We start from the raw sequence: 13,104 nt of genomic DNA on the forward strand, positions 1-13,104 counted from the left end.
GGAGGAAGGCCTTTCGGCCTGAGCTATGAGCCTCAGCCCTTGAGAACGTCCCTCGTTACTCTGGCAACCTCATTTTACAGGATTGACTTTTGGCACAAAGACTCTTTAATATTTTCATGTCGGTAAGCTGCTGCCTTAAATAGCTGCAATGTGCAAGGTGCTTGAGCAGGTTGCTGTGAGCTGGCCGGAATGTCTTGTATGTTTCGCCTTCCAGCCTCAGCCCGCAGTATGTCCCTCGTTGCCCTGGCAACCCGATTCTTTTGGCGCAGACCTTAGGCTCCACTCACAGAGCTTAAGGATAATCTACGACGGGCCACATTCACAAATTAAAACGGGGAAACTTGCAACTTTTTTTTGGAGTAGTTGGACACAAAAAAAATCATCCGTAACTCTTCAACTACGCCAAAAATCTGCAATGTGGAAAATTGAGCCCATAGACTCTGTGGGGATTAACAGGGTAGATGCTGAGAGGTTGTTTCCCCTGGCTGGAGTGTCTAGGACTAGGGGGCATTGTCTCAGGATAAGGGGTCGGCCATTTAAGACTGAGATGAGGAGCATTTTCTTCACTCAGAAGGTTGTGAATCTTTGGAATTCTCTACCCCAAAAGGCTGTGCATGCTTTGTCGTTGAATATATTCAAGGCTGAGATAATTGCTTTTGGACACTAGGAGAATCAAGGGATATGGGGATCAGGCGGAAAAGTGGAGTTGAGGTCAAAGATCAGCCATGATCTTATTGAATGATAGAGCAGGCTTGAGGGGCCGTATGGCCTATTCCCGATCCTAATTCTTATGTCTTATGTCTTAGGCATGTTCCACCAAATCTAATGTGGAGGCTAGATGATGCACTTTAAAATATCAGTTTACCAGCCATACTGAAATCCACTCTCACAGAGCTCCAAGGGGTGTTATCAGGTAGCAGTCTCAGTGGGGTAGAAATAGGTCCACATTGTGCCCATTTTCTGGGCAGAAGACGGATACAATGCTGATAAATTTAGCACTGGCCTGCGCCCAATATGCACGTGAGTTTGGGCCACTGCCAAATTTGTTGAGCCTATTTTTTATGCGTTCCAGGTGGCCAGCTAATATAAGCCTATGGCCCCTTGCCTGTTAGGGGCCTAACGCCTGTTTAAGGAGCCCTCTGGGAAATTTGTTTCCAACCAGCAGAGCAGGTGCTGCACCTGACCCGTTCAGAATTCTTTAGCAGCAGTTACAACTGTCAACGAAAGATATGGAGTGCTCCCCCAACTCCACAACAGTCACGATTGGGCCCATTCCAAGTCCTACCCCAATGCCTTGTATACTATGGAGATGAACAGAGATAATTGTTAAAAACAGCCAGAATTTAACTTGCAACATTAAGGGGATGGGAAATTGCCCTGTTTTGTGCCTTCCGTTAGTACCTCCCAGGCCATCACATCCGTTCTGTCCCGCCCACTCTGTCACGCCCGCTCGCACTGTTACACCTGAGAATATGTCCACAGGTTTGTTATCTGGTTTATATAATTTAAATAATTTAATAATTTAATAATCTTTTACCATTAATTTTTTTTTTTTACATTTTATTTTTCCAGAAAGGTTATTTGAAACTTCACAAGCGTGACTGTTTGTGTAAAACGTGCACATCTCCAGATGTTGATGCTCAGGTAAATAGAGCTTAAAAAGGTCACTAATTATGGGACAGATTCATACTGGTATAGCTATGCAACAAACTGACCCCAGTACAGTTACAGAGCAGACTGTTCCCAGTACAGTTATGGAGAGGACTGAATTCAGTGCAGTTACGGACCAGACTGATCCCGCTACAGATATGGAGCAGGCGAACCCGCTACAGATATAGAGCAGACTGAACCCGGTACAGTTATGGAGCAGTCTGATCCCGGTACAGTTATGGAGCAGACTGATCCCGGTACAGATATGGAGCAGACTGAACCCGGTACAGTTATGGAGCAGTCTGATCCCGGGACAGTTATGGAGCAGACTGAACTCGGTACAGCTATGGACAAACTGATCCTGGTACAGTTATGAAGCAGACTGAACCCGGTACAGTTATGGAGCAGACTGAACCCGGTACAGTTATGGAGCAGACTGAACCTGGTACAGTTATGGAGCAGACTGAACCTGGTACAGTTATGGAGCAGACTGATCCCAGTACAGTTACAGAGCAGACTGAACCCGGTACAGTTATGGAGCAGACTGTCCCAGTACAGTTATGGAGCAGACTGAACCCAGTAGAGTAATGAAGCAGACTGACCCCAGTACAATTATGGAGCAGACTGACCCCAGTACAGTTATGGAGCAGACTGATCCCAGTACAGTTATGGAGCAGACTGATCCCGGTACAGCTATGGAGCAAACTGATCCCAGTACAGTCAGGGAGCAGACTGAACCCGGTACCATTATGGAGCAGACTGAACCCGGTACAGTTATGGAGCAGACTGAACCCGTTACAGTTATGGAGCAGACTGATCCCGGTACAGTTATGGAGCAGACTGATCCCGGGACAGTTATGGAGCAGACTGAACTCGGAACAGTTATGGAGCAGACTGAACCCGATACAGTTATGGAGCAGACTGATCCCAGTACAGTTATGGAGCAGACTGATCCTGGTACAGTTATGGAACAGTCTGATCCCGGTACAGTTATGGAGCAGACTGATCCCGGGACAATTATGGAGCAGACTGAACTCGGAACAGTTATGGAGCAGACTGAACCCGATACAGTTATGGAGCAGACTGATCCAGGTACAGTTATGGAGCAGACTGATCCAGGTACAGTTATGGAGCAGAATGATCCCGGTACAGTTATGGAGCAGACTGCTCCCGGTATAGTTATGGAGCACACTGAACCCGGTACAGTTATGGAGCAGACTGATCCCGGTAGAGTTATGGAGCAGACTGAACCCGGTACAGTTATGGAGCAGACTGAACCCGGTACAGTTATGGAGCAGACTGAATCCGTAACAGTTTTGGAGCAGTCTGAACCCGGTACAGTTATGGACAGACTGAACCCAGTACAGTTATGGAGCAGACTGAACCCGGTACAGTTATGGACAGACTGAACACAGTACAGTTTTGGAGCAGACTGATCCCAGTACAGTTTTGGAGCAGACTGATCCCAGTACAGTTATGGAGCAGACTGATCCCGGTACAGCTATGGAGCAAACTGATCCCAGTACAGTCAGGGAGCAGACTGAACCCGGTACCATTATGGAGCAGACTGAACCGGTACAGTTATGGAGCAGACTGAACCCGTTACAGTTATGGAGCAGACTGATCCCGTTACAATTATGGAGCAGACTGATCCCAGGACAGTTATGGAGCAGACTGATCTCGGTACAGTTATGGAGTAAACTGATCCCAGTACAGTTATGGAGCAGACTGATCCGGGTACAGTTATGGAGCAGTCTGATCCCGGTACAGTTATGGAGCAGACTGATCCCGGGACAGTTATGGAGCAGACTGAACTCGGAACAGTTATGGAGCAGACTGAACCCGATACAGTTATGAAGCAGACTGATCCCAGTACAGTTATGGAGCAGACTGATCCTGGTACAGTTATGGAACAGTCTGATCCCGGTACAGTTATGGAGCAGACTGATCCCGGGACAATTATGGAGCAGACTGAACTCGGAACAGTTATGGAGCAGACTGAACCCGATACAGTTATGGAGCAGACTGATCCAGGTACAGTTATGGAGCAGACTGATCCAGGTACAGTTATGGAGCAGAATGATCCCGGTACAGTTATGGAGCAGACTGCTCCCGGTATAGTTATGGAGCACACTGAACCCGGTACAGTTATGGAGCAGACTGATCCCGGCAGAGTTATGGAGCAGACTGAACCCGGTACAGTTATGGAGCAGACTGAACCCGGTACAGTTATGGAGCAGACTGAATCCGTAACAGTTTTGGAGCAGTCTGAACCCGGTACAGTTATGGACAGACTGAACCCAGTACAGTTATGGAGCAGACTGAACCCGGTACAGTTATGGACAGACTGAACACAGTACAGTTTTGGAGCAGACTGATCCCAGTACAGTTTTGGAGCAGACTGATCCCAGTACAGTTATGGAGCAGACTGATCCCGGTACAGCTATGGAGCAAACTGATCCCAGTACAGTCAGGGAGCAGACTGAACCCGGTACCATTATGGAGCAGACTGAACCGGTACAGTTATGGAGCAGACTGAACCCGTTACAGTTATGGAGCAGACTGATCCCGTTACAATTATGGAGCAGACTGATCCCAGGACAGTTATGGAGCAGACTGATCTCGGTACAGTTATGGAGTAAACTGATCCCAGTACAGTTATGGAGCAGACTGATCCGGGTACAGTTATGGAGCAGTCTGATCCCGGTACAGTTATGGAGCAGACTGATCCCGGGACAGTTATGGAGCAGACTGAACTCGGAACAGTTATGGAGCAGACTGAACCCGATACAGTTATGAAGCAGACTGATCCCAGTACAGTTATGGAGCAGACTGATCCTGGTACAGTTATGGAACAGTCTGATCCCGGTACAGTTATGGAGCAGACTGATCCCGGGACAATTATGGAGCAGACTGAACTCGGAACAGTTATGGAGCAGACTGAACCCGATACAGTTATGGAGCAGACTGATCCAGGTACAGTTATGGAGCAGACTGATCCAGGTACAGTTATGGAGCAGAATGATCCCGGTACAGTTATGGAGCAGACTGCTCCCGGTATAGTTATGGAGCACACTGAACCCGGTACAGTTATGGAGCAGACTGATCCCGGCAGAGTTATGGAGCAGACTGAACCCGGTACAGTTATGGAGCAGACTGAACCCGGTACAGTTATGGAGCAGACTGAATCCGTAACAGTTTTGGAGCAGTCTGAACCCGGTACAGTTATGGACAGACTGAACCCAGTACAGTTATGGAGCAGACTGAACCCGGTACAGTTATGGACAGACTGAACACAGTACAGTTTTGGAGCAGACTGATCCCAGTACAGTTTTGGAGCAGACTGATCCCGGTACAGTTATGGAGCAGGCTGAACCCGGTACAGTTATGGACAGACTGAACACAGTACAGTTTTGGAGCAGACTGATCCCAGTACAGTTATGGAGCAGACTGATCCCAGTACAGTTATGGAGCAGACTGAACCCAGTACAGTTATCGAGCAGATTGAACCCGGTACAGTTATGGAGCAGACTGAACCCGGTACAGTTATGGAGCAGACTGATCCCGGTACAATTATGGAGCAGACTGAACCCAGTACAGTTATGGAGCAGACTGATCTCGGTACAGTTATGGAGTAAACTGATCCTGGTACAGTTATGGAGCAGACTGAACTCAGAACAGTTATGGAGCAGACTGATCCAGGTACAGTTATGGAGCAAACTGATCCAGGTACAGTTACGGAGCAGAATGATCCAGGTACAGTTATGGTGCAGACTGAACCCAGTACAGTTATGTAGCAGACTGCTCCCGGTACAGTTATGGAGCAGACTGAACCCTGTAGAGTTATGGAGCAGAATGCACTAGGTACAGTTATGGAGCAGACAGAACCCGGTACAGTTTTGGAGCAGACTGATCTAAGAACAGTTATGGAGCAGACTGATCCAGGTACAGTTATGGTGCAGACTGAAACCGGTACAGTTATGTAGCAGACTGCTCCCGGTACAGTTATGGTGCAGACTGAACCCGGTAGAGTTATGGAGCAGAATGCACTAGGTACAGTTATGGAGCAGACTGAACCCGATACAGTTATGGAGCAGACTGAACCCAGTACAGTTATGGAGCAGACTGATCTCGGTACAGTTATGGAGCAGACTGATCCCGGTACAGTTATGGAGCAGACTGATCCCAATACAGTTATGGAGCAGACTGAACCTGGTACAGTTCGGAAGCAGATTGAACCCAGTACAGTTAAGGTGCAGACTGAACCCAGTACAGTTATGGAGCAGACTGATCTCGGTACAGTTATGGAGTAAACTGATCCCGGTACAGTTATGGAGCAGACTGAACTCAGAACAGTTATGGAGCAGACTGATCCAGGTACAGTTATGGTGCAGACTGAACCCGGTACAGTTATGTAGCAGACTGCTTCCGGTACAGTTATGGAGCAGACTGAATACAGTACAGTTTTGGAGCAGACTGATCCCGGTACAGTTTTGGAGCAGACTGATCCCGGTACAGTTTTGGAGCAGACTGCTCCCGGTACAGTTATGGAGCAGACTGAACCCTGTAGAGTTATGGAGCAGAATGCACTAGGTACAGTTATGGAGCAGACTGATCCAGGTACAGTTATGGTGCAGACTGAACCCGGTACAGTTATGTAGCAGACTGCTCCCGGTACAGTTATGGAGCAGACTGAACCCGGTAGAGTTATGGAGCAGAATGCACTAGGTACAGTTATGGAGCAGACTGAACCCGATACAGTTATGGAGCAGACTGAACCCAGTACAGTTATGGAGCAGACTGATCTCGGTACAGTTATGGAGCAGACTGATCCCGGTACAGTTATGGAGCAGACTGATCCCAATACAGTTATGGAGCAGACTGAACCTGGTACAGTTCGGAAGCAGATTGAACCCAGTACAGTTAAGGAGCAGACTGAACCCGGTACAGTTATGGAGCAGACTGATCTCGGTACAGTTATGGAGTAAACTGATCCCGGTACAGTTATGGAGCAGACTGAACTCAGAACAGTTATGGAGCAGACTGATCCAGGTACAGTTATGGTGCAGACTGAACCCGGTACAGTTATGTAGCAGACTGAACACAGTACAGTTTTGGAGCAGACTGATCCCGGTACAGTTTTGGAGCAGACTGATCCCGGTACAGTTATGGAGCAGACTGATCTGGGTACAGTTATGGAGCAGACTGATCTCGGTACAGTTATGGAGTAAACTGATCCCGGTACAGTTATGGAGCAGACTGCTCCCGGTACAGTTATGGAGCAGACTGAACCCGGTAGAGTTATGGAGCAGAATGCACTAGGTACAGTTATGGAGCAGACTGAACCCGGTACAGTTATGGAGCAGACTGATCTCAGAACAGTTATGGAGCAGACTGATCCAGGTACAGTCATGGTGCAGACTGAACCCGATACAGTTATGTAGCAGACTTCTCCCGGTACAGTTATGGAGCAGACTGAACCCGGTAGAGTTATGGAGCAGAATGCACTAGGTACAGTTAGGGAGCAGACAGAACCCGATACAGTTATGGAGCAGACTGAACCCAGTACAGTTATGGAGCAGACTGATCTCGGTACAGTTATGGAGCAGACTGATCTCGATACAGTTATGGAGTAAACTGATCCCGGTACAGTTATGGAGCAGTCTGATCCAGGTACAGTTATGGATCAGACTGATCTCGGTACAGTTATGGAGTAAACTGATCCCGTTACAGTTCTGGAGCAGTCTGATCCCGGTACAGTTATGAAGCAGATTGATCCTGGGACAGTTATGGAGCAGACTGATCCCAGTACAGTTATGGAGCAGACTGGTCTCGGTACAGTTCTGGAGCATTCTGATCCCGGTACAGTTATGAAGCAGATTGATCCTGGGACAGTTATGGAGCAGACTGATCCTGGGACAGTTGTGTAGCAGACTGATCCTGGTACAATTATAGTGCAGACTGAACCCGGTACAATTATGGAGCAGACTGATCCCAGTATAGTTATGGAGAAGACTGATCCCGGTACAGTTATGGAGCAGACTGATCCCAATACAGTTATGGAGCAGACTGAACCTGGTACAGTTCGTAAGCAGATTGAACCCAGTACAGTTAGGAAGCAGACTGAACCCAGTACAGTTATGGAGCAGACTGATCCCGGTACAGTTATGGAGCAGACTGAACCCGATCCAGTTATGGAGCAGACTGATCCCGGTACAGTTATGGAGCAGAATGAACCCAGTACAGTTATGGAGCAGACTGATCTCGGTACAGTTATGGAGTAAACTAATCCCGGTACAGTTATGGAGCAGACTGAACGCGGTACAGTTATGTAGCAGACTGCTCCCGGTACAGTTATGGAGCAGACTGAATCCGGTAGAGTTATGGAGCAGAATGCACTAGGTACAGTTATGAAGCAGACTGAACCCGGTACAGTTATGGAGAAGACTGAACCCAGTACAGTTATGGAGCAGACTGATCTCGGTACAGTTATGGAGCAGACTGATCTCGGTACAATTATGGAGTAAACTGATCCCGGTATAGTAATGGAGCAGACTGATCCCGGTACAGTTCTGGAGCATTCTGATCCCGGTACAGTTATGAAGCAGATTGATCCTGGGACAGTTATGGAGCAGACTGATCCCGGTACAGTTATGGAGCAGACTGAACCCAGTACAGTTATGGAGCAGAAGAACGCAGTACAGTTATGGAGCAGACTGATCTCGGTACAGTTATGGAGTAAACTGATCCCAGTACAGTTATAGAGCAGAATGCACTAGGTACAGTTATGGAACAGACTGATCCCGGTACAGTTATGAAGCAGACTGCTCCTGGTACAGTTATGGAGCAGACTGAACCCGGTAGAGTTATGGAGCAGAATGCACTAGGTACAGTTAAGGAGCAGACTGAACCAGGTACAGTGATGTAGCAGACTGAACCCGGTACAGTTATGGAGCAGACTGAACCCGGTAAAGTTATGGAGCAGACTGAATCCGTAACAGTTTTGGAGCAGTCTGAACCCGGTACAGTTATGGACAGACTGAACCCAGTACAGTTATGGAGCAGATTGAACCCGGTACAGTTATGGACAGACTGAACACAGTACAGTTTTGGAGCAGACTGAACCCAGTACAGTTATGGAGCAGACTGATCTGGGTACAGTTATGGAGCAGACTGATCTCGGTACAGTTATGGAGTAAACTGATCCCGGTACAGTTATGGAGCAGACTGATCCCGGTACAGTTATGGAGCAGACTGAACCCAGTACAGTTATGGAGCAGACTGATCTCGGTACAGTTATGGAGTAAACTGATCCTGGTACAGTTATGGAGCAGACTGAACTCAGAACAGTTATGGAGCAGACTGATCCAGGTACAGTTATGCAGCAAACTGATCCAGGTACATTTATGGAGCAGACTGATCCAGGTACAGTTATGGTGCAGACTGAACCCAGTACAGTTATGTAGCAGACTGAACCCGGTACAGTTATGGAGCAGACTGATCTCAGAACAGTTATGGAGCAGACTGATCCAGGTACAGTCATGGTGCAGACTGAACCCGGTACAGTTATGTAGCAGACTTCTCCCGGTACAGTTATGGAGCAGACTGAACCCGGTAGAGTTATGGAGCAGAATGCACTAGGTACAGTTAGGGAGCAGACAGAACCCGATACAGTTATGGAGCAGACTGAACCCAGTACAGTTATGGAGCAGACTGATCTCGGTACAGTTATGGAGCAGACTGATCTCGATACAGTTATGGAGTAAACTGATCCCGGTACAGTTATGGAGCAGTCTGATCCAGGTACAGTTATGGATCAGACTGATCTCGGTACAGTTATGGAGTAAACTGATCCCGCTACAGTTCTGGAGCAGTCTGATCCCGGTACAGTTATGAAGCAGATTGATCCTGGGACAGTTATGGAGCAGACTGATCCCAGTACAGTTATGGAGCAGACTGATCTCGGTACAGTTCTGGAGCATTCTGATCCCGGTACAGTTATGAAGCAGATTGATCCTGGGACAGTTATGGAGCAGACTGATCCTGGGACAGTTGTGTAGCAGACTGATCCTGGTACAGTTATAGTGCAGACTGAACCCGGTACAATTATGGAGCAGACTGATCCCAGTATAGTTATGGAGCAGACTGATCCCGGTACAGTTATGGAGCAGACTGATCCCAATACAGTTATGGAGCAGACTGAACCTGGTACAGTTCGGAAGCAGATTGAACCCAGTACAGTTAGGGAGCAGACTGAACCCGGTACAGTTATGGAGCAGACTGATCCCGGTACAGTTATGGAGCAGACTGAACCCGATCCAGTTATGGAGCAGACTGATCCCAGTACAGTTATGGAGCAGAATGAACCCAGTACAGTTATGGAGCAGACTGATCTCGGTACAGTTATGGAGTAAACTAATCCCGGTACAGTTATGGAGCAGACTGAACCCGGTACAGTTATGTAGCAGACTGCTCCCGGTACAGTTATGGAGCAGACTGAACCCGGTAGAGTTATGGAGCAGAATGCACTAGGAACAGTTATGAAGCAGACTGAACCCGGTACAGTTATGGAGAAGACTGAACCCAGTACAGTTATGGAGCAGACTGATCTCAGTACAGTTATGGAGCAGACTGATCTCGGTACAATTATGGAGTAAACTGATCCCGGTATAGTAATGGAGCAGACTGATCCCGGTACAGTTCTGGAGCATTCTGATCCCGGTACAGTTATGAAGCAGATTGATCCTGGGACAGTTATGGAGCAGACTGATCCCGGTACAGTTATGGAGCAGACTGAACCCAGTACAGTTATGGAGCAGAATGAACGCAGTACAGTTATGGAGCAGACTGATCTTGGTACAGTTATGGAGTAAACTGATCCCGGTACAGTTATGGAGCAGAATGCACTAGGTACAGTTATGGAACAGACTGATCCCGGTACAGTTATGAAGCAGACTGCTCCTGGTACAGTTATGGAGCAGACTGAACCCGGTAGAGTTATGGAGCAGAATGCACTAGGTACAGTTAAGGAGCAGACTGAACCAGGTACAGTTATGTAGCAGACTGAACCCGGTACAGTTATGGACAGACTGAACACAGTACAGTTTTGGAGCAGACTGATCCCGGTACAGTTTTGGAGCAAACTGATCCCGGTACAGTTATGGAGCAGACTGAACCCGGTACAGTTATGGACAGACTGAACACAGTACAGTTTTGGAGCAGACTGATCCCGGTACAGTTTTGGAGCAGACTGATCCCAGTACAGTTATGGAGCAGACTGAACCCAGTACAGTTATGGAGCAGACTGAATCCGGTACAGTTATGGAGCAGACTGAACCCGGTACAGTTATGGAGCAGACTGATCCCGGTACAATTATGGAGCAGACTGAACCCAGTACAGTTATGGAGCAGACTGATCTCGGTAGTTATGGAGTAAACTGATCCCGGTACAGTTATGGAGCAGACTGAACCCGGTACAGTTATGGAGCAGACTGAACCCAGTACAGTTATGGAGCAGACTGATCTCGGTACAGTTATGGAGCAGACTGATCTCGGTACAATTATGGAGTAAACTGATCCCGGTATAGTAATGGAGCAGACTGATCCCGGTACAGTTCTGGAGCATTCTGATCCCGGTACAGTTATGAAGCAGATTGATCCTGGGACAGTTATGGAGCAGACTGATCTCGGTACAGTTATGGAGCAGACTGAACCCAGTACAGTTATGGAGCAGACTGATCTCAGTACAGTTATGGAGTAAACTGATCCCGGTACAGTTATGGAGCAGACTGATCCAGGTACAGTTATGGTGCAGACTGAACCCGGTACAGTTATGTAGCAGACTGCTCCTGGTACAGTTATGGAGCAGACTGAACCCGGTAGAGTTATGGAGCAGAATGCACTAGGTACAGTTATGGAGCAGACTGAACCCGGTACAGTTATGGAGCAGACTGAACCCAGTACAGTTATGGAGCAGACTGATCTCGGTACAGTTATGGAGCAGACTGATCTCGGTACAGTTATGGAGTAAACTGATCCCGGTACAGTTATGGAGAAGACTGATCCCAGGAAAGTTATGGAGCAGACTCTCTCAGTACAGTTATGGAGTAAACTGATCCCGGTACAGTTATGGAGCAGACTGATCCCGGTACAGTTATGGAGCAGTCTGATCCCGGTACAGTTATGAAGCAGATTGATCCTGGGACAGTTATGGAGCAGACTGATCCCGGTACAGTTATGGAGCAGACTGAACCCAGTACAGCTATGGAGCAAACTGATCCCGGTGCAGTTATTGAGCAGACTGACACCAGTACAGTTTTGGAGCAAACTGATCCCGGGACAGTTATGAAGCAGACTGATCCAGGGACAGTTATGGAGCAGACTGATCCTGGGACAGTTGTGTAGCGGACTGATCTGGTACAGTTATAGTGCAGACTGAACCCGGTACAATTATGGAGCAGACTGATCCCAGTAACAGTTATGGAGCAGACTGATCCCAGTACAGTTATGGAGCAGACTGAACCTGGTACAGTTCGGAAGCAGATTGAACCCAGTACAGTTAGGGAGCAGACTGAACCCAGTACAGTTATGGAGCAGACTGAACCCGGTCCAGTTATGGAGCAGACTGATCCCGGTACAGTTATGGAGCAGAATGAACCCAGTACAGTTATGGAGCAGACTGAACCCGGTCCAGTTATGGAGCAGACTGATCCCGGTACAGTTATGGAGCAGATTGAACCCAGTACAGTTAGGGAGCAGACTGAACCCGGTACAGTTATGGAGCAGACTGAACCCGGTCCAGTTATGGAGCAGACTGATCCCGGTACAGTTATGGAGCAGAATGAACCCAGTACAGTTATGGAGCAGACTGATCCCGGTACAGTTATGGAGCAGACTGAACCCAGTACAGTTATGGAGCAGACTGATCTCGGTACAGTTATGGAGTAAACTGATCCTGGTACAGTTATGGAGCAGACTGAACTCAGAACAGTTATGGAGCAGACTGATCCAGGTACAGTTATGCAGCAAACTGATCCAGGTACATTTATGGAGCAGACTGATCCAGGTACAGTTATGGTGCAGACTGAACCCAGTACAGTTATGTAGCAGACTGAACCCGGTACAGTTATGGAGCAGACTGATCTCAGAACAGTTATGGAGCAGACTGATCCAGGTACAGTCATGGTGCAGACTGAACCCGGTACAGTTATGTAGCAGACTTCTCCCGGTACAGTTATGGAGCAGACTGAACCCGGTAGAGTTATGGAGCAGAATGCACTAGGTACAGTTAGGGAGCAGACAGAACCCGATACAGTTATGGAGCAGACTGAACCCAGTACAGTTATGGAGCAGACTGATCTCGGTACAGTTATGGAGCAGACTGATCTCGATACAGTTATGGAGTAAACTGATCCCGGTACAGTTATGGAGCAGTCTGATCCAGGTACAGTTATG

The 13,104-nt window shown here is 47.9% G+C and overlaps 1 protein-coding gene across 5 annotated transcripts in view; it reads left to right on the forward strand.

Annotated features, from left to right (window-relative positions):
• Positions 1-13,104, forward strand: part of LOC139265839 (nuclear autoantigen Sp-100-like) — a 131,022-nt gene that overhangs the window by 102,582 nt on the left and 15,336 nt on the right. For all 5 annotated transcript variants that reach the window (XM_070883330.1, XM_070883331.1, XM_070883329.1 and 2 more), the window contains one exon: positions 1,573-1,644. In XM_070883330.1, coding sequence (XP_070739431.1) covers positions 1,573-1,644 — 72 coding nt within the window. The remainder of the gene's footprint in view (positions 1-1,572; positions 1,645-13,104) is intronic.

Source organism: Pristiophorus japonicus, chromosome 6, assembly GCF_044704955.1.
Source record: "Pristiophorus japonicus isolate sPriJap1 chromosome 6, sPriJap1.hap1, whole genome shotgun sequence".
Taxonomy (NCBI): Eukaryota; Metazoa; Chordata; class Chondrichthyes; family Pristiophoridae; genus Pristiophorus; species Pristiophorus japonicus.